The following is a 24,893-nucleotide window of genomic DNA, read 5'->3' as shown; positions in this document are numbered from 1 at the left end:
CCTTTCTCTCCGTGTGAGATGGAAATGGGAACGGGACTGCCAGTGGGCATAGGGTTTCCTTTGGGGAGTATGGTGAGGGTTATAGAACACTCTGAATGGACTGCATGACTCTGAACTGTGCACTTTAAAAATGGGAAAAAACAAAAAACTTGGCCAGAGTTTGAGGGGCATGCTATGCAATGATCTAATACCCTGAGAGTCTGCGCTTCCATGGAACCTCCACCACAAAAACAAAAACTCCCCAAAGACTAAATTCACTGCCCTCCAGTCGATTCTGACTCGAGCCAATTCCGGGTAGGACAGGGTAGAACTGCCCCTGTGAGTTTCCGAAAAGTGTAATTTTTTTACGGGCGTAGAAAGTCTCATCTTTCTCAGGGTGGCTGGTTGGTTTCAAACTACTAACCTTGTGGATAGCAGCCAACACATAACCACTATATTTCCAGGGTCCCTCATGGAACAAAAGGGAAGGGCAATTAAGATCCCCATTAGCAGCCTGAAACATTTCTCATGCCTTTCCCTACCACATATTTTAATGAATAGGCATCAATATTTTCAGAGGTAATACATTGGTTTAAGTGTTCATCAAATAAAGTGAAAATAGACAAGGAAGAGGAAAAAAATCATGTTGCACATCATAGATACCAGGACAACAGAATAATCTTCCAATATTAAGATACAGGCTACATAACTTCACTAGACAAAAAAAAAAGAACATGCTTTATTCAGAAATGCAACAGAGCAAGCAATCTTTCTATAGAAAATCATTTATAGCCTTATGAAAGTTGAACTCATCATTTTTAATAAAGCCTGTTTATACTGATATTGGAGTTCCAAATAAAAATTTGGGGGGGTGGGAGGGAGGCTTCAGGAGTCAGCTCTAGTGTGAAAACCATTTTTTCTTTTATAATAGTGGTCTCATATAGGACTTGTTTTATGAGATTGACTAACTTCACTCAGCATTTCTTCCAAATTTGTCCATGTCATGAGGTGTTTGAGAGTTGAGTCATTAATCTTTAGAGCTGCATAGTATTCCATATGTATGTACCAAAGTATATTTATCCATACTTCCACTGACAGGCATTTTGATTGTTTCCATCTCACTATTGTGAACCTTGTTGCCATAAACATGAGTGTGCATATAGCTCCTTGTGTTCTGCTTTTTATTTCTTTAGTGTATATACCGAATGGAGAGACTGTTAGTATTTCTATTCCCATTTGTCTGAGAAAGCAGATTTTCAAAGTGCTGCATTCCACGTGGTTGTAGCGTAATAGTCACCCCAGCAGTGTATGAGGGTTCCAATCTCTCCACATCCTCTCCAGTAAAATTTTTAACTTTTCTATCCGTGTGAAGTGGTACTTCCTGGTCATTTTAATTTGCATCTCTAGAATGACTAGTGATTGCGAGCATTTCTACATGCTTGTTTGTTGGTCGCCTAGATGTCGTCTGACCATTTTAAAATTGATTTGTCTTTTTTGTTGTTGAGCTATTGCAATTTGCTATAGATTTTTGAAATTAGCCCCTTTCCAATAAATTATTGGCAAGATATATTTTCCTTAGTGTTGGGTTCTCTTTTTAATTTTTTGAAGAAGACTTGATGCACACTAATGTTGTATTTTTAGGAGACCTCAGTCCTCGATTTTGTCTTCTGCTGTGTGAGTGTTTTTCATTATGTTTGATAGTATGTTTATGACTTACATTAGGGTCCTTCAGTTTGCCCATTTTCTCCTTGATGGTCTTTGTCTAGAATTGTCATTTAATTTGTCCTTAATCAATCGTGAGTTCATTTTTGTATATCGTGTGAGGTCTGGGTTCTGTTGCATTCTTCTGCAAGTGGAAATCCAACTTGCCAGCACCATTTATTGAAGAGCCCATCTCTTCCTCATTTAATGGGTTTTGGCCCTTTAGAAAAATCCGTTATCTGTAGGTGCATGGTTCTATTTCTGGGTTCTCTATTCTGTTCCATTGGTCGTTATGTCTGTTGTGACAATTCCAAGCTGTTTTGACTACCGTGGCTAAGTAATAGGTTTTAAAATCAGGAAGTGAGAAACTGCCTCAATTTGTTCTTCTTTTTTAGAAGTACTTTGCTTAGTCTGGGTCTCTTTCCTTAACGTAAAAAGTTAGTGATTAGTTTTTTTTTCCCATTTTTAAAATGAATTATGCTGAGATTTGAATCAGAATTGTGTTTCATATGATTTAAGTTGCTTTACATATGATGAACATTTTCACAATATTAAATCTCCCTATCCATGAACATGAAACATTCTTCCAATTATGTCGGTCTCTTAAAATTTTTTTATAATAATGTTTTGCAGTTTTCTTTATACAAGTCTTTTGTTCCTCTGGTTAGGTTTAGTCCTAAATATTTCATCTTTTGTGTGGTTATTGTAAATGTTTTTCTGGTTTTTTTATTTTCAGAATTCTCTTCTTTAGTATACATGAATCCAATTAAAAAAAATTATTGATCTTGTACCCTGACACATTACCAAAATTTTCAATTAGTTCCAGCAATTTTCTTACCCAGATTTTTGGGTTTTCTAGAATCATGCCATCTGCAGAGGGTTTCATATCTTCTTTGCCAATTTGGATGCCGTTAATTTCTTTATGTTGTGTAATAGCTCTGGCTAAGATGTTCAGGACTATAGTAAATAAGAGTGGTGATAAAGGGCATCATTGTCTGGTTCCCATTTGCACAAAGACTACTTTCAGTTTCTCTACATGGAGCACATTGCTGGCCATTGGTTTTGCATATATAGCCTTCGTTATATTAAGGAATTTACCTTCTCTTCTTGTTTGAGTTTTTAAAATTAAAAATGGATGTTGGATTTTTAAAATGTTTTTTTCTTCAACAATTGATATGATAATATAGTTCTTTTCTCTTTTATTTATATGGTAGATTGCACTGATTTTTTTCCCTGTAATGTTAAACCAGTCTGCTATCTGATATAAATCCCACTTGATCGTGACATATATTTTAAATATTTTGTTGAATTTTATTAGCTAGGATTTTGCTTACAATTTTTGCATCTGTGTTTATAAGAGATATTGGCCTATAATTTTCTTTTCTGGTAATATCGTTGCCTGGTTTTTTTTTTTTTTCGTTGCCTGGTTTTATTATTTGCTTCATGAGTTTGGAAGTCTGCTATCCTTTTCTATATTCTAGAATAGCTTGTGTATAGACCTATTTGGAGGAGAGCTCAAGAAACAATAGCTTCATATTTAGATATTTTTGGTTTAATAAAAGTTTCTATGATTTGGTAGCAATGGTTTTTTAACTTGCTCTTGTATTTTAGCTAATAAGGAAGAATGAAAAGTAGAATAAGGAAACTACCAGTTTTCCATCACTGATGAGTTAATGGATCTAAGGAACACTGCATGGTCTAAAATCAGGAACGGCGTGCATCAGGGTTATAGCCTCTCACCATACTTATTCCATCGGTGTGCTAAGAAGCTGGCCTATCTGAAGGAGAATGCAGTACCAGGATGGGGGAAGGCTTACTAGAGGGACGCTTACTAGCAGATACCAGTTGTGTGCAGATGACACAACCTTACTTGCTGAAAGTGAGGAAGACTTGAAGCACTTGCTGATAAAGATAGAAGACTGCAGCCTTCCATATGGATTATAATTCAATGAAGGGGGAAAAATCCTCACAACTGGTCCAATAGACAACATCATGATAAACGGAGAAAGGATCAAAATTGTCAAGGATTTCATTTTGCTTGGATCCACAACCAATGCTCATGGAAGTAGCAGCCAAGAAGTCAAACGGCATATTGCATTGAGCAACTCTGCTGCGCAAGACCTCTGTACAGTGTGGAAGAGCAAGGATGTCACCGAGGACTAAGGTGCACCTGGCCCAAGCCGTGGTATTTTCAGTTGTCTTATATGCAAGTGGAAGTTGGACAATGAATGAGGAAGAGTAAGATAAATGGGTGCATAAGCAAAAGTGGTGAAAAACTTGAAGATAAAAAAGTGGCCAGTAACCCAAATGAAGGCTGTGCATGATAGTGGAACAAGAGGAAAGTAAAAGGAAATAGAGGAAAGAGCTAGGAGGCAAAGGGCATTTATAGAGGTCCAAATAAAGGCATGTACGTATGTAAATATATTTATATATGAGGATGGGGAAATACATTTATATGCATATATTTATAAGTTTAGTATTGAGGTAGCAGATGGACATTGGGCCTCCACTCAAGTACTCCCTCAATGCTAGAATACTTTGTTCTATTAAACTGGAATTCCATGATGCTCACTTTCCCAACATGATCGCTGAGGGCACACAGGTACATACACAAATGTGGTGAAGAAAGCTGATGGTGCCCGGCTATCAAAAGCTATAGTGTCTGGGGTCTTAAAGACTTGAAGGTAAACAAGGGGCCATCTAGCTCAGAAGCAACAAAGCCCACATGGAAGAAGCACACCATCCTGTGCGATCATGAGGTGTTGACAGGATGAAGTATCAGTCATCAAAGAACATAAAATCATACCATTATGAATGAGGGGGAGTGTGGAGTCGGGACCCAAAGCCCATCTGTAGGCAACTGGATATCCCTTCACAGAACAGTCAAGGAGAGGAGATGAGCCAGTCAGGGTGCAGTGTAGCAATGATGAAACGTACAACTTTCCTCTAGTTCCTAAATGCTTCCTGCTCACTCCCCCCAACTATCTTGATCCCAATTCTACCTTACAAACCTGGCTTGACCAGAGGATGTACACTGGTATAGATGGGAACTGGAAACACAAGGAATCCAGGATGGATGATCCCTTCAGGACCAGTGTGACAGTGGCAATACCGGGAGGGTAGAGGGAGGGTGGGGTGGAAAAGGGGAACTGATTACAAGGACCTACATATAGCCTCCTCCTTGTGGGATGGACAACAGAAAAGTGGGTGAAGGGAGACATCGGACAGTGTAAGATATGACAAAATAATAATAATTTATAAATTATCAAGGGTTCCTGAGGGAGGGGGGAGAGGGAGGGGAAAATGAGGAGCTGATACTGAGGGCTCAAGCAGAAAGCAAATGTTTTGAGAATGATGAGGGCAACAAATGTACAAATGTGTTTGACACGATGGATGGATGGATGTGATAAGAGTTGTCTGAGCCCCAAATAAAATTATTAAATTTAAAAAAAGAATAAGGAAGAGCAAAGAAGAATAGATGCTTTCGAATTATAGTTGGGCAAAGAATATTGAATGCACTATGGACTGCCAGAGGAACAAATCTGTCTTGGAAGAAGTACAGTCAAAATGCTCCTTCGAATCGAGGATGGTGAGACTTGGTCTCCTGTACTTTTGAACATGTTCTCAGGAGGAGGTAGTCGGTGGAAAAGGACATCATTCTTGGTAAAATAGAGGGTCAGCAAAACAGAGGAAGTCTCTAAATGAAATGTATCAACACGGTAACCAATAATGGGCTCACATATAACAACAATTGTGAGGGCAGTGCCGGATCAGGTGGTGTTTTGTTCTGTTGTGGTAAGGTCACTATGAGTCTGAATCCATTTTAGGTGACCTAGCAGCAAGTACATGCCTGTGGTCATGAACCCAGGGAAAGGAATGTCTTTGTTAGGTTAATGAAGCAGGATTAATGTAAAATGTAGTGTATTTCCAGTCAATCTGTTGAAGGTGAGTGACACCAAAACAAAGAGACAAACAAAACCCAAGCCCACTGCCATCAAGTTAATTCCGACTCATAGCGACTGACATGGGGTTTCCAGAGCTGTATATTTCCATGCGAGCAAATAGCCTCATTTTTCTCCCTTGGAGCATCTGGTGGTTTTGAACCACTGACTTTTCTGTTGACATCCAACTCTTAGCCTCTAAGGCCGCCAAAGGTCCTTGTAGTACAGTAACAAACCAAATCAACTCCAAACTTATTGCCATTGAGTTGATTTCAAACCTATAGGTCAGAGTAGAATTGCCCCTGTGGGTTTCTGAGGTGGTAAATCTTTATGGGGACAGAAAGACTCATTGTTCTCTGAGAAGCAGCTGATGGATTTGAAAGGCTAACTTTGTAGTTAGCTGCCCATCACGTAAACCATTACACCACAAGGGCTATGCCCTGAAGCAGGCTGGTAGGCGTTTCTCATTTGCGTATTGGGTCTCTTGTGTGTAGTTGAAAATTGACATAATAAAAAAACATAAGACAAGTGGCACATACTATATGTCAAGACTATTTCTGGAAAGTTATCTAAGATATTGATGTTGAACAGTGATTGTCTTTAAGAGGAGAAGCCAGGCTCACGAGACAGAGAGAGTTAAGACCTACTTTTCCTGAACAATTCTACTGCCCATATAATTCATGAATGTAACCACTTAAAAAAATTTAAGTAGACACAGATACCCCCCTTTCTACTGATGATCATCAGACTACAACATATACTACTGTATTCTGTCTTTAAAAAAAAATCTTGATGTGATTGCACATCAAGAGCTTCCCACTTTTCTACTCTCGTTTATAGCCGGAGTTCCCAGCAAAGGTACCTACTATCACGATCCCTTCGCCTTTCATCATTCTCCTCATCCCACCCCAGTCGGGCTTCCCTCCTCCCCACTCTCCTGAGTGGGTCACTGATGATTTCCATTTGCCAAACCTAACGGTTTCAGCCCAGCGATAGCAGTGAGCCCAGTTGACCATTACTTCCTCGATGCACTGCCCTTTACCCTGACCGCTCCTCTGGGAGCCAAATTTATGTATCCAACTGCTGACTAAACATCTCTCACCTGGATGTTTAAAGGGCACTTACAATGTAACATGCTCAAAACAGATGGTCTGATATCCTCTCCTCAAGCCTGTTTTCCTTCCATCATCATTCTCTCTCTCTCTCAATAAATGGCAACATCACCCACCTGGCAGTTGTTTAAGCCAAAATAGCCAGCTATGTGTTGTTTTTCAATATTTCCTTTCCTTCTTTCCCACATCCAATTCTGTACGAGTCTCATCCCTTCTACCCACTAACGTGCACCTTCATTCCGTCCACCCCTTCGCATCCCCACTATCACTCAGTCCAAGTCACCATGCAGTAGCTCTTTGCTGCACTACTATAATGGGCTTCTAATGCATAAGGGTCATTCATTGTTTACATGAGTGTCTGGTCACGGCAGATATGTGCTTAAAGCACTCTGGTGGGCCAAGACTCGTCCAGACAATTCTGAAGGAGGAGGAAGGTGACAACACCGACTTTACCAGTTATCAAGACTCCTGTTTAGCGAAGTACCATTGTGGTGGTGGGACAAGAAGTGAGGAACAGCCATAGAAAGCCAGAGGGCCAAGAAAGAGGTCCTGTGTACATACAAGAACTTGGTACTGTAGATAACCGAGAAACTCTTGCAGCTAGATCCTGGCAAAACTGATTATCAGATGAAAAAAATACTATTATATCCATGCCACAGATCTTAAAACTCGAAATAGATTAAACAATGTGGAAAGCATAACTGCAAAGCATTTAGGAAAAATACAGAAGTATGTCTCTATTACATCCGTGTAGAAAATGACTTCTCCAACATACCTGTGCCACAAAACACACACAGAAGGAAAAATAAACTTGACTACGTTATGCTGCAAATTTCTGTAGGACATAAATAATAGACACATTTATTGGAATTTAGATAAGCCAAATATAACCAAGAACACAACCCCAAAAGGCTACCAAGCTTATTCTATTGGACGTTAAAAACAAAAGAACATTTGTAACATGGTCAGAAATTTCCAATCGTGCAAGATGAAAGGGAAAGCCTGGGCTTAACTCGGGAATCAGAGTCCTGCAATCATAAATCAGGGCTGCACCACCTCACCAACTTTCTTCAGTTTGGGCAAGAGTCTAAACCTCATTTTACTCATCTGTAAGATGGGAACAACAACTGCATCATAAAGCACTTAACACAGGTGCCGACATTACTAGTGAATTTACATACAGAAACCCGGTGCCTCTTGAGGCGGTTCAGACTCATCCTGTTCATAGTAGGCCAGAGTAGAACTAGCACAGAGCATCTCCAAGACTATAAATATTCACAGAGTGGGAGATTTGAACCACCTACCTTCAGGTGAGCAGCCCATTACTTAAAACGCCCTCCCCCCCCCCAGGGCTGCGACAGTGAACTTGTTCTTGTTAGGTGCCAGGGAGTCAGTCGCGACCTGATGCACAGCAGAACGAAATGCTGTCGGGTCCCGCGCCATCCCAACAATTCTCCTGATGTTTGAGCCCATTGTTGCAGCCACTGTGTCCATCCATGTCATTGAGAGCCCTCCTTCCCCCACCCTCTCCCCCCACCCACTGCCCCTCTACTTTACCAAGCTTGATGTCCTTCTTCAGAGTTGGTCTCTTCAGACAACATGCCCAAAGTATGTAAGACAAAGTCTCGCCATCCTGTATTCTAAGGAGCACTCTGGCTGTACTTTTTCCAAGAGAGATCTATGGGTCCTTTTGGCAAGCCCTGGTACTGTCACTATTCTTCTCCAGCACAATTCTTCTTCGGCCCTGCTTGTTCGTGTCCAGCTTCCACACACGGGAGGCAATTGAAAACACCATGGCTGGGGTCAGGTGTGCCTTAGTCCTCAAAGGAAGCACCCTGGCCATCGAGGATTTCCTCGATGCAACACATCATTGGTTCCCTTGGCTGCTGCTTCCACGAGCCCTGCCGGTGGATCCAAGCAAGACAAAATCCTTGACAACTTCAATCTCGTCTCCATTTGTCATGATCATTCCTGATGGTCCAGTTGTGGGGATTCTGGTCTTCTTAACAGTGAGCAGTAATCCAGACAGAAGGCTGCAGTCCTTGATCTGCAGCAGTTCGTTTAGGGAGGGTAAAAGTTGGGAAACTTTCTGATTTTTTTTCTCATTCTTTTGACCTTCAGGAAACACACAGAGTCAGTGGTGGCTCAAAGGTGAGGTCAGCAGTAATACTGCCAGCGTCACCTCTGAGACTGTGTGTGTGTGTGTGTGTGTGTGTGTGTGTGTGTGCGCTAAGCTGACCTAAGCAGCTTGAGAGATGGGACTCTTCTCCCAGCGGCTACTCTTTTCCAAAGCGACACTGCCGGACAGTCCAAGATATTGGCCAAGGTCTTGAAGCAAAACTGGATGGAAAGAAACTGATGATGGAATCTCCTTTTTCCGTTTTCTCCTTTTCTCCTCAATGAGAAATGGCCCTCCCGGGGAGGGATTTTCAGAAACTGCCAAGATTAATGCCCTTCCTGCCACCTCAAAAGGAGCCGTGGCGGCGCCATGGATTAAGCACCGAGCTGCTCACCGCAAGGTCGGCGGTTCAAACTCACCAGCCGCAGGGCTGGAGACAGGTGAGCCAGTTCCAGTCTTGGAAACTCCAGAGAGCAGTTTGGTTGGGTGCCTTGAGAGCGCCCCCCCCCCCACCAATGCCCTGCTCAGCATTGCCCTTCACCCCTCAATGCCTGACGGGACCCCGTTTCCTTCCACTAGCTCGGAATCCTCTCAATCCAGTTCTGTGTTCTGTGCCTCAGTTTCCCTGTGTCCTCTTTTCATCTAATCTCCCCTTCTCTCCTTCAGATTCCCTATCGCGCCCTCAGTTCCACTCCCTGTGGCCCAGTCACCTCAGTTCTTCCACCGCCTTTGCCAGTGAACCCCTCCTCCGCCTCAGTTGCCCCGCCTCCCCCTCAGGGTTCTCCCCTCCGGCTCACACCTCGCACCCGGGGCCCGGACGCGCCCAGCCTGGCCCTACCCGGCTGCTCCAGGGCCATCGCCCCCAGGCGGCGGGCGACCTCCTCGTCCAGGTCCCACTGCTCCGCCATCCCTGCCCAGCCGCCCGCCCGCCGCTCACCTGCCGCCGCCCGCGAGGCCGCCGCTCGTGAGCCAGGCCCCGCCCCTCGCGAGCCAGGCCCCGCCCATCGCGAGCCAGGCCCCGCCCATCGCGAGCCAGGCCCCGCCCCTGCCCCGCGTGCCCCCGTCAACCCTAGAGTCCGTTAGACCTGGGGTCACGCGCCTGCCCCCTCGCCGCGGTAGGCCGGACTATGGTATGGAGCCCACCCTGAAGGGGGCGCCAAACACGACATCGGCGAATCGGGGGGCGCCGGGGCCCGCAGTGGGGATGACGGGGTCGGGAAGCCGGCTCTGATTCGCTTGGAGGGGCGGCTCCCGGGTTGAAGGGGCTCGGGGGCTGGCTTTGAGGTGTGAGAGGAGCGAGCTGACTTCGGGGTGTGGCGTTTCAGAGCCTAGCCCTCTGGGGGGATGCTGGGGCGAGGGTAGGGACCACCCGGATCTGAGGGGCCAGGCGATTCCGACCGTTCTAGAGCGTCAAGGAGTCGCGCCGCTGAGGAATTGGGGGGGAGTGGGGGGTCCCGCTCTGAGGGAGGATGGCTGCTCCTGGGTCCTGAGGACACTGCGCTCTGACCCCCTGACTAACTGGGCTCTGAGGAGTTGGGGGTCATTGGCGGGAAGGAGTTCTAGGCTTAGGAAGGTCCTCCTTTAGGGGAGAAGAGTCAGGGTAGAAAAGAATGATGCTCTGAGGGATGGGGTGATGGCTCCAGAGCTACCTCGTTTCCTACAGTCTAACCCTGTGTCCCCCAAGTTAGTAGCCGGCTCTTTCTCCCCCAACTTGCCTGGAACCGGCGGCTCTCCCTAGGCCGGGAGAGTTCTGATCCACCCTAATCCCAGCCGGCCGGAGACGTGGGGAAGGAGGCAAAACCCTGAGTTAAGACCTCCTTGTCATCGCTTCTCGGCCTTTTGGCTAAGATCAAGTGAAGACCTCCTTGTCATACCTGTGTTTAATAAGAACGGAGGAACTAAGACTCACCTTTGGCTCACCTTCCGTCAAAGAGCAGGTTTTCTCTGGAATCGAAAACCTCCGCCGTGCGCTATTAATTCCTCAGAGCGCTAGGCCAGCCACTCCGCCTTCAGGAGAATGACTGCTCTCCAGCGGCAGAAAGCAAAAATCAGAGGCGACTCTGTCTGCCCCACCCCCCTTCACCCCCACTTGGGTACAGTCCCAAATTCCTCTGTCTGTCAGGTTCAGCTTTAGTCACGTTTAGAAGAACCGGGACTCAAACAGAAGCCTGGATTAGCTCCTGCTTCTGTGAGTCAACACCGTTTTACAATGTCATTTTTTCTTGCCTTTTTCAGCCTCAGCTGGCATATGTAATTGCTATTCTTTTGATCTTCTTAATTAGACCAGGCTTACCATGAGAGAAAGGCACCCACCCGCTTGGTTACATGTTTTTGGTTTGTTTTTTTCTTCTTCGCTGTCAAGAAAACATAATGCTGGCTTTCACCCTCACTCCTTTCACCCCCTGCCCCCGAATATTTTATATACATTTTAAAACTTTCAGCAAGGTTGTCAGAATTGTACAGTGAATACCTGGAAACCGTCTACCTTGTTGCTGATTGTTGGGAGCTGTCACGTGGATTTTTCACCCAGAGAGACTGTGTGGCAGAGTGGAACTGCCCCCATAGGGCTTTCTGGGCTACAGTTGTGACAAGAAGGGATCTCCAGGCCTGTAGGCTGTGAACTAAGACCTTCCTGTCACACCTGTGTTTGCTCAGAAAGAAAAAATGGCTCTCATAAAAGTCAAACCCACTACCATCAAGTTGATCCCGACTCCTAGTGACCCTAGAGGACAGGGTAGAACTGCCCCCGTGGGTTTCCGAGATGGCAACTCTTTACGGGAGTAGAAAGGCTCATCTTGGGTTCTTTGGGAATGAATCTATATAAGATCGTGTCCTCTGCATATAGAAATAGTCTCTTTCTGTCTGGTTGTCCATTATTTCCTTTTGAATAAGTCCTTTTTCTGCCCTTCAGGAGGAACCTGCCATGCCTCATGATTCAGCAGAGGACTTGGTTCACTTCAACGTTGGGGGCTGGCATTTCTCAGTGCCCAGAAGCAAGCTCGCTCAGTTTCCCGACTCCCTGTTGTGGAAAGAGGCTTTGGCCCTGACTGCTTCTGACAGCCAGCGGCTCTTCATCGACAGGGATGGCTCCACATTTAGACACGTGCACTACTACCTCTACACCTCCAAGCTCTCCTTTTCCAGTTGCGCAGAACTGAACTTGCTGTATGAGCAAGCACTAGGTTTGCAGCTGATGCCGTTATTACAGGTAAGATGTCCTTGTCTTCCTGGGGCCGGGTAGCCAGCCTGGCATTGCCAGGTATTGTCTTAGCTGATTTATCAATTGCTGAGATGGTCTTCTTAGCGGGCAAGTGTGAGACATGAGTTAAAGTGCTAAGTAATACACTCTTAGTAAAGAACAACATCTCCACTCTGATTTATCTATCCCAGCAGCCACCCAGATCTGGAGGGGACTTGCTTGCCCTGCACTGTCTCAGAGGGTGCTGTTGGCCCTTGGGGAGCCCTACTTTAAGCTTCTGCCTATTTTTGTGGTTGAATTTTGAAAGGAGAAAGCTGTTGAAATTACACACCGTGTCTAAGATATAAGATAGGAGATTCAAGATTATTGCTTCTTAAAAGGAAAAAATATCGCCTCTCACAAGGTTCACCCGGGGCAAAGCACAGGGTCTTCTCTGTTACCCAAGAAGCACCTAGGTTTCTCACTGTGAGTAAAAATTATAAATACTTTTGCTTCTAGACCACCGAAATGCCACACACACTTATCACCTCTTTCCTGATCGTTCTCCTAGTCACAGAAATTATTTCTAAGGTCGATCTTAAGCAGGGTTATTATTTTGAAACAGCGAGAAACTCAAATCTTAGGAGTGGGAAGGTTCGTTTACACTCTGTGGACAAGGCCTTACTTTCTCCTGCTCCACACGGAAGAACCCAAAAACCACAACAGTGGAACTCAGGACCATCAGCTGAGCCTCCCCAAAAGCTCTTAGGAGAAATGCAAGGCAGACCAAGCGTATCTGGGGGCCAGAGGGAGAGCCCTTCATGGCGCATAGTTTGATGGGTACTCCTTGTGAAGCCATTCCGTGTTTTCTCTGAAAGATCATTGTATATATTTGGGACTCAAAAAACAATCACATACTCCAGTGCAAGTTGTCACCTTATTCTTTTTATTTATTCACCGGTATTTATTTTTCAAGGGACTCTCCTTGAGTTTGAATTATTTGCCACCTCCCCAGAAATGGGGAGGACTAGATGTGCTCCCAGTGGCTGCAAACCACTTCAGCGGCCAGGCATGTCAAAACTGCAGAGGACTCCCTGCCAAGGCCACACTGTGTGCAAGGCTAGGGGTGGGGAGCTCATTGCAGAAAATCAAAGAGATTCTCTTGTAAAGACTCATTTCCAAGTCTGCAGGCTTGTTCAACAAAGTGTTTATTCAACCCTTAATCCCTTTGCTGTTCTCATGTCAATGGAGGGAGAGGGAGAAAATAAAAAGCCTAGAAGCAGCTTGTAAACAGGAGGGAAGGATTTCAAGGCCAAGGCGCTGATCCAATTCCAAAGTTCCGAGTCGGGTGAGCACAGGAGGTATTTTAAAATCCTGGGGAATCTGTCTGCCTAAAATAAACTGTGGAAGTAAAGTGCTGGAACTTTAAAAGCTGGTGTTTTCAAAGAAATAAACATTTGGGCTGGCCCAACTCAAGTGGTGTTTTTTAATCCTTGAAGCAGAACGTAAATACAGCTGGGGACCCAACCATCACCATAAGCCAAACAACAGCCTCAACATGGCCATCATTTCCCCCCCCCCCCCCGCCCATGTCTTTCCTTAAGGAGCCTTGGTGGTGCAGCAGACTACTAACTGCAAGACCAGCAGTTCAAACCCACCAGGAGCGCTAAGGGAAAACAAGGAGGCGTTCTACTCCCTGAAAGACCTGCAGTCTTGGAAACCCTGTACCGGGATCACTAGGAGTCAGAATCCAGCTGCATGGCAGTGGGTGGACAATGTCTGTCCAGATACTCGGGTTCTTGCCTCAGTGTACAAAATACCCTGCTTGGAGTCCGTGGAGCCCACCAATTCTAGCCTGAGGACCTTCTCAAGCAGCCTGACTTAAGGCATCCCACCAGTATTTACTAAACAGATTGTGGGTACCGGGTACCACCCCTGTGGGCTTCAGGGAGCGCCTCGCGTGAGCCAATAGAGACATAATGGAAGAAAACGTTCTGGATTGATGGTGGTGATGATTGCACAAATCATCGAGTTGGAGGGTACTTGAATTATATATCATAAAGCTTCTCAAAGAAACATATAAATGAAGGCACAAATTGCGAGCCACGTGCGTCCTTCAAAAGTGTCCAGGAATCACAGTAAAGAACGAATCATTTTTTAAAGGGGGACATTCATTGGATTAAGTTTCATTAAATCGATCTATTGAAAAAATGAGAAAAAAAAGAAAAAATGATCATTCCAACAGAGAATTCATTTGTACATTCGGATATTTCACGTACACTAAGCCTCCTACATAACCAGTCTGCATTTCATGCTTACAGCATGTTGAGATTCAGACTAGCGGCATTTCAAGCACTGACTAGCCACATGCAGCTTGTGGCTACAATCTTATGTGACATAGACCTAACCTGCTCAAATCGCTCAGTGTTCCTCACTATGCAGTCCTTCCAGATTCAACCCCTGGCAATGGAAGTGGAAGTTGGCCAACTGAATTTGGGATTATCTGGACTTCAGTAGGTTGTTATATAGAATGAGTCAGCATATTGAAGGAAGGGGGGACCCACATCCTAAGACCCTTTAAAAAAAAAACGGGCAAAGGACCTGACTAGCCATTTCTCTGAAGAATACGCTAAGGACCCATAAGTACATGCAAAGAGGCTCAACAACATTAGCTATCAGGGAAGTGCAAATCAAAACCACTATGTGACACCACTTCACACTCACTAGGATGGCTGTTAGCACAAAGGCTAAGAACAGGCGTGGGGACATTGAAACCTTCATTCATTGCTATAGGACAATAAAATGGTGCGGCACATTCTAGAATAATTGGGCCGTTCCACTAGAGGTTAACCATATCATCCAGAAATTCCACTCCTAGGTACAGATGCCAAAGAAATCAGAACCTGTGTCCACAGATGAATGCTCATAGCAGTATTATTCTTAAAAGCCAAAAATGCCCATCAGCTGATGAGTGGAAAAAATAAAATGTGTGGTTGCCATACAATGGAACATTATTTAGCCATAAGAAGAAATGAAGTACTTACACAAATTACAACACGGATGAACACTAAAAAACATGCTAACAAGACAAAAATTCCCACCACTGGACTAATAGGTAACATCATAATAAATGGATAAAGTTGTCCAAGATTTTTGTCTAGCTTGGACTCACAATCAGTGCTCATGGAAGCAGCAGTGATGAGATCAAAAGATGCTGCACCTGACCTCTTTCGAGTACTGAAAAGCCAGAATGTTACTTTGAGTTCTCAGGTGGGCCTGGCCCAAGTCCTCGTATTTTCAAATGCCTCATTGCATGCGAAAGTTGGGCAGTGGATCAGGAAGACTGAGAGGAATAGATGCATTTCATTTGTGGTGCTGAAGAGCAATATTAAAATTGGTGTGGACTGCTCAAAGGATAAATCTAGGTGTCTTGAAAGAAGTACAGCCAGAATACTCCTTAGAGGCAAACATGGCAAGACTTCGTCTTACATACTTTGGACATGTTGTCAAGAGAGACCAGTGTTGGGGAAATGACAGTCATGCTTGATGAAGCAGAGGGACAGTGAAAAGGAGGAAGGCCCTCCACATGGATGGACACTGTGGCTACAACAATGGGCTCGGCACGGGGACAATGGTGAGGCTGGCGCAGGACTGGCAGTGTTTCATTCTTTTGTGCATAAGGTCACTCCGGGTCAGAACAGATGGACGGCACCTCACAAACAAATAAGTAGACAGGTAATGAAAAATAAGGAGAGCCTCCTCCAGGATCTGGATTGACCCAGTGGCTGCAAGAATGGGCTCAAACATAGTGACAATGGTGAGGCTGGCACAGGACTGGGCAGTGTTTTCTTCTGTAGCCCATAGGGTCGCTATGAGTCAGAACCAAATCACAGGCACCGGACAACAAGTGAAGAAAGCCAGACACACAAGACCACACTTTGTACTGTATATACGCATGTATAAGCCAAGTTTTTCAGCACATTTTTTTCTTTTTAAAATCATTTTATTGGAAAAAAATAATAAAATCATTTTATTGGAGACTCGTACAACTCTTACCATGATCCACACATCCATCCATTGTGTCAAACATATTTGTACATTTGTTGCCATCATCATTCTCAAAACATTTACTTTCTACTTGAGCCCTTGGTACCAGCTCCTCATTTTTCCCCTCCCTCATGAACCATTGATCATTTATAAATTATTATTTTTTCATGTCTTATATTGTCCGATGTCTCCCTATACCTACTTTTCTGTTGTCTGTCCCCCAGGGATGGGGTTATATGTAGATCCTTGTGATTGGATTCCCCCTTTCTCCCCCACCTTCCCCTTCCCCTCCAGGTATTGCTACTCTCATTACTGATCCTGAGGGGTTTATCTGTCCTGGATTCCCTGTGTTTCCAGTTCTTATCTGTGCCAGTGTACATGCTCTGGTCTAGCCTAATTTGTCAAGTAGAATTGGGATCATGATAGTGGGGGTAGGAAGCATTAAAGAACTAGAGGAAAGTTATATGTTTCATCGTTCCTACCCTGCACCCTGAAGGGCTCATCTCCTTCCCATGACCCTTCTGTTAGGGAAATGTCCAGTTGCCTACAGATGGGCTTTGGATCTCCACTCCACATTATCTCTCATTCACAATGATATGATTTTTTGTTCTTTGATGCCTGATACTTGATTCCTTTGACATCTCGTGATCACACAGGCTGGTGTGCTTCTTCTATGTGGACTTTGTTGCTTCTCAGCTAGATGGCTGCTTGTTTATCTTCAAGCCTCTAAGACTGTAGACACTGTATCTTTTGTTAGTCAGGCACCATCAGCTTTCTTTGCCACATTTACTTATGCACCCACTTTGTCTTCAACGATTATGTCGGGAAGGTGAGCTTTATGGAATGCCAGTTTAATAGAACAAAGTGTTCTTGCATTGAGGGAGGAGTAATTGAGTCAAGGCCCAATGTCCTTCTGTTACCTTAATACTAAACCTATAAATATGTGCACATACATCTATTTCCCCATTGTCATACATAAATAGATTTACATATATACATGCCTGTATTTAGACCTCTATAAATGCCTTGCCTCCTAGTTCTTTACTCTATTTCCTTTTACATTCCTCTTGTCTCACTATCATGCTCAGCCTTCATTTGGGTTTCAGTAATTCCTCTCGGTTACATTGCCCTTGATCAAGCCTTACTAGGCCTCCTACACCCTCCTTGTCATCGATTTTGTATCACTTATTGTTCCCTTGTCCCTGGGTTTGTTAACACCCACTTCCTTTCCTGGGCCTTCCCCTCTCCCATGTCCCCCCCACCCACTCCCAACTGTTTGTACCATTGTTTTCTCCTCCAGATGGTTTATCTGCCTATCTTATCTGGCTAGACCTGCAGAGACAATAATATGCACAACAAACAAGACAGAGCAAAATAAAACAAAACAACAACAAAAAACCAATGAAGAAAAAAGAAAAGCCTGTAAATAGTTAGTTCAAGGTCTATATTTTTGACCTTTGGGAGTGTTTCCTATGGAGTCTGATGGGGCACCACACCCTGGCCCCAAAGTCTATTTTTGGCATTCCCTTGGGACTTACTTGCTTGCTCCCTTGCCCTTAGTGTTTTGCCTGGGGTCAGGTTGGGTGCAATTCCCACACTGTATCTCCAGTGTTGTTCTACATGGGTGGGGCTGTGGGTCAGTGAGGGATGTTGTATCTCGCAGTGGGACGGGCCATATGGTCCTCTATGTGCTTTGGCTGCTCTCAGCAGGGATATCGTCCTCAAAGTTTGGTGGGCCAGGAAGTTCAGCACATTGTTAATGCAGTTTCTGTGGTAAAATTAGGTGCCTCGGCTGATATTCGGGTTGGCTTATACTCAAGTATATACGGTGTGATTCTGTTTATATAAACATTCATAGAGACAGGAAGGAGATTAGCGGTTGCCTGGAGCTGATGCATGCATGGTAGGCAGGAAGGTGAAGGAGGAATGGGCAGTGACTCCTAGCTGGTTTCTTTTAAAATCTTATTCTAAAATTAGATTGTGGTGGTGTGTTAGGCCAGGTTGTCTAAAGAAACAAACCTGTGGCAATCGTTTATGCACCAGAAAGAACTTTAGATCAAGAAGCAATTTTGCACCAAGAAGGTGCCTCAGCCCAGTCCAACTCGAGTCCACAGGTCCAGTGCTGGCCGGCCCTCTTCAGACTCATGTCGCTGCAGGCTGATGTGCAGGAAAGTGAGGCAGGAAGCAGGGAGATCACAGGCCAGGGAGCGCAGAGTTGCTTGGATCTAAGGTGGGTGAAAATACGACAAGGCGCCAACAGCGCTCAAGACTGGGCAGCTGGCATGGGGCCACCCCTGGAGGGGACCCAGTGTCCCAGTGAAGTCCCAGGGGAGAGGAAGGCCCAGTGGAAAAGGGGAATGGTCTCTATTTGATCTTGCTCTGGTACAAAGGGCCACCCCCACCCAAGGTGTCATTACAATTCTACTTGATTGACAGGTTGGACTCACCTCTAGTCAAGAGGGCCTAGTTGATTTAATATCTAACTACCACAGTTGGTGTTTCCACAACTCTGTGAGTATGTAACATAGGCCTCAGCTGCACACAATTCATAGACCGAATCCGAGTCACTACCTTCCTGTGTGTGCTGCAACCCAGGAGCTAAGACTGGTTTTCCCATTTTCAGGTTTTTGTGTTGTTGTTTTTTAATCCAAAGAAGATGATGATTTGGTGCCCCAAAAGTTATATGACGTTCAAATGTCCACGTCCATAAAATAAAAGCTTTCTTGGAAAGCCACCCGGGCTCCCTTATTATGTTGTACACTCCCATAGCCAAGTTGGGCGGTTGCAACAGGCACTGTATGGACTGTGAAGCCCAAGGTGTTTCCTGGCCACCCTTTACAAAGAACGTTTGCTGACCACTGGCTTAGACTCGAGTGGGGCCGGGAAGTCAGGAACCAAAGTATAGGATGCTTCTGGAACATTCTGATGAGTCACAGGGATGGATGTGTCCAAGGAGGTCCTCTTGGAATTGGAAATGCTCAAATTCCAGCTCTATCGTGACGACGACGATGGAACTGGCAAGATTTGATCCTGGTGTCTGCGTAGGCGGAGTGGTTGACTCCTGTGTGTCTGTCCTGAGCGACCAGCAAATGCACGTTTCTAGGGTTCATAGGCTCAAGGTTAGAATACTGAAGTGCTAAGCGTGTTGTTGGGAGAGGCCATGGTAAAGGTGCTATTTTTCCTCCGAGGGGGATGGTGAGGAGCGCCTGGGCAGGCCTGCAGAGATGGAAATGTGAGTCATCTCAGCTGACTATTGTCGTACTGTGGGTCAGATGCTTTGGAGCCATGTAGTGCTCTCAGAGAAATCACGGAGCCATCACAAGCCTGTCCATGCATTTCTCAGAGATTCCTAGGACTTGCTGGGTCATTTGTGTCAGCCCCTTTACCTATGTGTTAACTGCTCCAAGCCTCTCACCCGCTCTCGGCCTGGTTGGGAGACACTGCCATGACTGCGGACTGTGACATTTCCCTACTGTCAAGGGCTCGCTGCCAAGGGATCGGGGTTCACAGCAGACTCCCACGTCCCTTGTGCCTGTCCCTTGAACTCTACTGATGTCGTGGGATTGCGACCACACGTGCTACTCCGGGTGTCTGTTTCGTTGCCTTCTGAGGACTTCCAACGTTGAGCCCTTACATTGTTTTGAGTGGTGAGAGCCTTCTACATCAAGACGCCCAAGTCTGCCTGCCTCTCCCATTCCCTAGGGCGCCTGGGTGTGTTTATGTTGCTCACACAAGGGCTGCTTCTAAGAAAACAGACCAGAGGCAGCCCCACATTTCCTGTTCCTCCTGATGCCAGGACAGGGGACAGCTGTCTTCTTGGAAAGCCAGGAGATTATAGGCGCTGCAGCTCTTGATCCCAACAATGTCACTTACCTGGGGCCTGCGAAGGGGACAGCTCAGATGTAAACCTCTTGGTGTGGTATCAGGGTTCTTCACAGCCCAGCCCACCTGCCTCTCCTGGCTTGATTTCCAGCACGCACGCGCACACACACACACACACACACACACACACAGTGGTGGACCTGCGTGCACATAGACACATTCTCTCCCAAATTCAGCCATGTCCCTAAGCAGGCCAACCCTGCTTCCGCTCCCTACCTTTTCCCCTACTCTTGCTCCTTCCTCAAGGCAAGACTCAACCCAAATGTGACCCCTGGGAAGCTGGGCCCGCCATTTGCCCCAGTGCCCTGCCTGTCTCATGATCGGGTGCTGAGTCTGCACACTCGTGTGCCCAAGGCTGCATGTCAAGGCTGGAGCAACCGCTGCAGGGCTCGGGGGCTCCGGGGCGGTTGGAGAGCATGCTGGAGGCACTACTAGCCTCACTTCCCTTGACCTTCAGGATGGTGACAGCCCTCTCCTTGGGCTGACAGGACAGTTGAGTGTTGGCGAGCCCCCCAGACTGCATTGCCAGCAGCCCACCTCCAGAGCAGAAGGCGGTCTGTGAGCTGCAGCCTCCACAAACGCCCCAGACTCCGCCAGCAGGGTGTGTTTGTCTGCCGTCTTTCAGTCATCACACCACACACACACACATGCCTCCCACCTTCAGTCTTAGATTGCTTCTGAGCAACATCTTTCTTCACCACGATCTAGGCCAAAAGCAGCATTCACTGTCCTTGTGCTAGCATTTAGCTGTCTCAATCCAGGTCTGTGTTTCCCTCAAGAAGCCCTCTGGTAATAGCTTTTTCAGTCCTGCTGTACTTAGATGTCCTAGCAGCCAAATGCAGGCAGGCAGAAGAAGAATGGAGGTCTATTCATCAAAATAAAAACAAACAAAAACCGTTATAGGATTGGCAGGTGTGATAGATCTACTTTTTTTTAACAACAACTTGAAAGGAAACAAAGCAGTCATGGGCAGTGCAGGAACTTCAGTCAGCAAGGTCAAAGGCCAGTGGCAGCTCTGGCTCTCTGGAATGCTATTCACGCATGCATGCCACAAAAATGTAGTGAGATCCTACCCTCCCCCCATTGGGGGAGCGGGGGAGGCTGCTGAAATGAGAGCAGAGAAGAAAAAAGGCAAGGTTCCCATCTTCTTGGAGGCTATTCGGGGAGGCTGGCGGGCCAGAAATAAATTGGAGATCAGGGGGAAGGGAGCAGGGAGACTCTCAGGGGGTTCTCCCAAATCCGAATGGCTTCCTGGGAGTAAAAGGCCTGGTACATCCTCAAGACAGAGCCAGGGCCAGAAAACCACCTCCTCCTTGAGACTGCTGGACCTTGGACACAGACAGCCAACCCCTTGGAGTTCCGTGCAGGGACTGACAGCGTCTTGGTACGCGCTTTTCTGCTTTGTCACTACTTCTCTGGAGAAAAGCAGTGGTGCTGCCCATACTTTGCACTGGTGGAAACTGCAGGGAACGGAGAGTTTCCTTCTAAAAAAAGAGAAAACCATTCTCCCCTCAAGGAGCACATCTCCTGGCAAGCTGCTTAGACTGGTCCACCCCCAAGGCTACACCCGGTGCCGCCCTCTTCCCACCAACTTGCCCCCCAGTGGTCAACTCCGGTCATTGCAGGCACCGCTGTTTCTCCTCGGAGGCAGGCTCTCGCTGGGCTGGGGGAGTGCTCAGGTACTGTAAGCAGCAGGATCAAGTGCCTGTGACACCATCAACTTAGTGTTGGCTGCCTCCTCCCGCCTCCCTGTCTCTCTGTCTTGTCTTGCCACTTCACCCACTGTCTGCTGTTCATCGATAATGGGACCCCAGCTGAGCCCTATCTGCTTGTCAGGTGAGCTCCCTCACCTCATTTGTCCCTGCCCACCTCCACTTTAGACCTTCCCTCCAGATCCCAGCTCCAATCACTGCCTTCACTTGGTTCTGCCCATTGTTGTTAACCTGTTTCTGGGTCTTGCCAGGATTTGGGACACTCCCCAGCTTCTCGGCTGGACAGTCCCTCTAAGGTCTCTCTGCTTTTCTTTCTAGTGGATTCAAGCCCTCCCCCTGCCAGCCCCCTGCCCACCATTCCCAGACACCTTTTCACTGAACACGGACTGTGTGCTAGCTTTCTAGACTAGGGATGGGGCGACATCCACTCTGCCCTGCCCCCCAGAGCCTGAAACCAATCCAGAAGCTGCAGCCAAGTTCGGTGGGAGTAAATGGGGAGGGTACCTCTGGCTAGGGAACGCTCCAGGCGGAGAAGAGAGGCGGAAGCAGCAGGAGGATTGTCAGTAGAAGTCAGGACACTTGGGAAAGTGTGTTGTCTCTGATGACAGGCCCAGGAGTGGGGAGAAGATGGAGAAATAGACTGGGAAGGTAGGTTGGAGTCCAACCTATAAGAGAAAGGAAATGAGCCTGTATATTATTTCTTTTAAGGCTGACACCGCCTTCTAGATTTTACTATCCAATTGGGGGATGGGGAGCCCTAAGGATCACAAGGGTCTGATCTGCAGTAGGGATGGCCCAGGAACTGCAGTGTTTCTTTCCATTGTATATGGGTCACCATGACAGCAGCTAACAACAACCCGTTCATGTGAGGCGCCTGAGGCTGGGAGAGGGCAAGTGACGTGAGCCTATGAGCCCTGAGCCAGCAGAAGAATGGGAGCCACATGGAGTCCTGAGTTCCATTCCCAGCATTCCATTGACGGAGCGCTCCATCTGTCCTCCCTTGCCACTTGCTCAGAGGACGCCAGCAGAGCTACCTTGTAAGCGAAGCTTGTTGGGAGCATTCACCCGAAAAGTACCTGGGCAGGAACTGTTGGCTCTAAAATGGATTCAAACCCGCGCCGTCTGGGGTCAAGGTGCTTTCCACGCAGACCCTGCCGCGTCCGTCGACTGTGAGGAACCTTTCGGGGAATGCCAAGGAGAATCGGGAGTTGAGTAGGCATCCTAGAGCATGGCAGCCTTTTCAGCCGGGCAGTGCCTTGTACTCCTTCAGGTATTTGGAAGATGACTGTGCAAGAGGGCCAATGCTGGGGCCAAGGGAAGGGAAGAGAGGAGGGAGTGGACAGGCAGGACAGGGACTCACAGGTCTTGATGGCTGATTGGGTGGAGATGGTGTGAGTAACAAGCAAATAATCCTCCCTGGGTGACGCAGCTCTGAGCTCACGACAGATCAAACTGCTGGCGGGTTGTGGGTTGTGTCGGCTCAGAGGCATGTTGGAAGGAAGGCCTGGCAATTCTAACCCACAGGGGTGCTTGTGAGCGGGAACTGACTCAATGAAACTGGTTTGCTCTCTCTCTCTCTCTCTCTCTCTTAATCACCCTGCTTTCAATCCTCCAGAGACGTCCATTCACCAAGGGATCTGTCAGAACACCTCAGCCTCACTCACAAAACTCTCTGTTGGTTGCTACTCCTCTAGCTTCCTCTCACCTTGGTGTAGTGGTTAAGCACCAGGCTGCTAACTGCAAGGTCAGCAGTTCAAAACCACCAGCTGCTCTGTGGGAGAAAGAAGGGGCTTTCTAGTCCCATAAAAGAGTTATAGTTCTGAGATCAAGTCCACAGGACTAATAATGAGAGTAGCCATACTAGGAGGAGAAGGGAAGGGGGGAGGGGACAAAGGGGATCCAATCACAATGATTGACGTATACAGTGATTGACATATAACTCCTCCCAGGGGGACAGACAACAGAAAAGTGGGTGAAGGGAGACAGAGGGAGGGTGGAGGAGGGAGGGGGAAAAATGAACTGATGCCAAGGGCTTAAGTAGAAAGAAAATGTTTTGAAAACAATGATGGCAACATATGTACAAATGTACTAGACACAATGGATATATGTATGGATTGTGATCAGAGCTGTAAGAGTTCCCAATAAAATGATTTTTAAAAGAGTGCCAGTTCTGGAAACCCTCAGGTCTAGAGGGTCAACCTGAGTTGGCACCCACGTGATGGCGCTGAGTTAGTGAGTTTGTTTGTTTTTAGCTTCCTCACTCTGTCAACCCCAGGGCAACTTTGACAAGGCCACGTTCAAGACACCCACGCTGCCCAGTCCGCTCCCTCCTGGGCACAAGCATGTTTTTCTCTCTTTTGCTCCTCAGCGCAAACGTTGCCAGGTTATTTTCCTCCATCTCACCCACTATGCCAGCCACTCCCTGGTGCAGAAAGTCCCCGCCTCTCAGGACCTGCCTGACGCCTCCATGTGACTCTTCACTGGACAGCAACTCCTCTTCCGTCCAGAAACTCGGTTCTCCCCATTTCCCGCTGCATGACCTCAACAAGTTAAGGCTGTACCTCATCTGCTGAGAGACATCCAGCCTCGTCTTTGCAACAAAGCTGAACAAGAAAGCCTGGTGTCCTTTCAGGCCTAGTAAGAAGCTCCAGGATTCCTGGAGGCCCCGAAACTCCATCGCAGACACTGGTTCTTATCCCAGTGTCTTGTTGGCTTTCCAAGCCTTATTTCCCCCCATGAAGCTGAGTGCTCCTGAGACCAGGCACCATGTCTGATTGTGGCAACACGACAATATTTCTCAAATGGATCAGTGACCTGTTCTTCCATGGGCACACACACACACACACACACACACACACATACACACACACACTCAACTTCCCTGTTGCTTAAGGCCCCAGCAAAGGGACTCCCAAAGGGGGCAGATTCTCCTGCACTCTGATGAGGGCTTTAAAAAGTCCTGAGCATTCATCTAAGATGCAGCTCTTGCCCTCTCCCTGTCAGGACGGAAGAAGACTGATGGAACTTGAAGACACATGAAAACTGTTCATTCAAAGGCATATCGGGCCTTGCAAACCCCAGTCGTCATGGCCCTGCGAGCAGAAGAGCTAGATGGGGCCCAGCCACCACTCCCAAAGGCTCAGAAAGGGAGGGGTCCCATTAGCAGGGCCTGGGTAGAGAGGGAGACCAATGTGGAAAGAACTCAACCCCATAAAGAAGATT

At 46.7% G+C, this 24,893-nt stretch overlaps 1 protein-coding gene across 1 annotated transcript in view; it reads left to right on the top strand.

Moving 5' to 3' along the window:
- The first annotated feature begins 8,332 nt into the window (after positions 1-8,332).
- KCTD19 (potassium channel tetramerization domain containing 19) overlaps positions 8,333-24,893 on the top strand; it is a 31,042-nt gene continuing 14,481 nt past the window's right edge. Inside the window, exons 1-4 of the mRNA XM_075536722.1 lie at positions 8,333-8,341; positions 9,630-9,816; positions 9,926-10,050; positions 11,764-12,060. Coding sequence (XP_075392837.1) covers positions 8,333-8,341; positions 9,630-9,816; positions 9,926-10,050; positions 11,764-12,060 — 618 coding nt within the window. The remainder of the gene's footprint in view (positions 8,342-9,629; positions 9,817-9,925; positions 10,051-11,763; positions 12,061-24,893) is intronic.

The sequence above is a fragment of the Tenrec ecaudatus genome, chromosome 18 (assembly GCF_050624435.1).
Source record: "Tenrec ecaudatus isolate mTenEca1 chromosome 18, mTenEca1.hap1, whole genome shotgun sequence".
Classification (NCBI taxonomy): domain Eukaryota; kingdom Metazoa; phylum Chordata; class Mammalia; order Afrosoricida; family Tenrecidae; genus Tenrec; species Tenrec ecaudatus.
The sequence above is the reverse complement of the archived record's forward strand: the minus strand, read 5'-3'. Positions and strand labels throughout refer to the sequence as shown.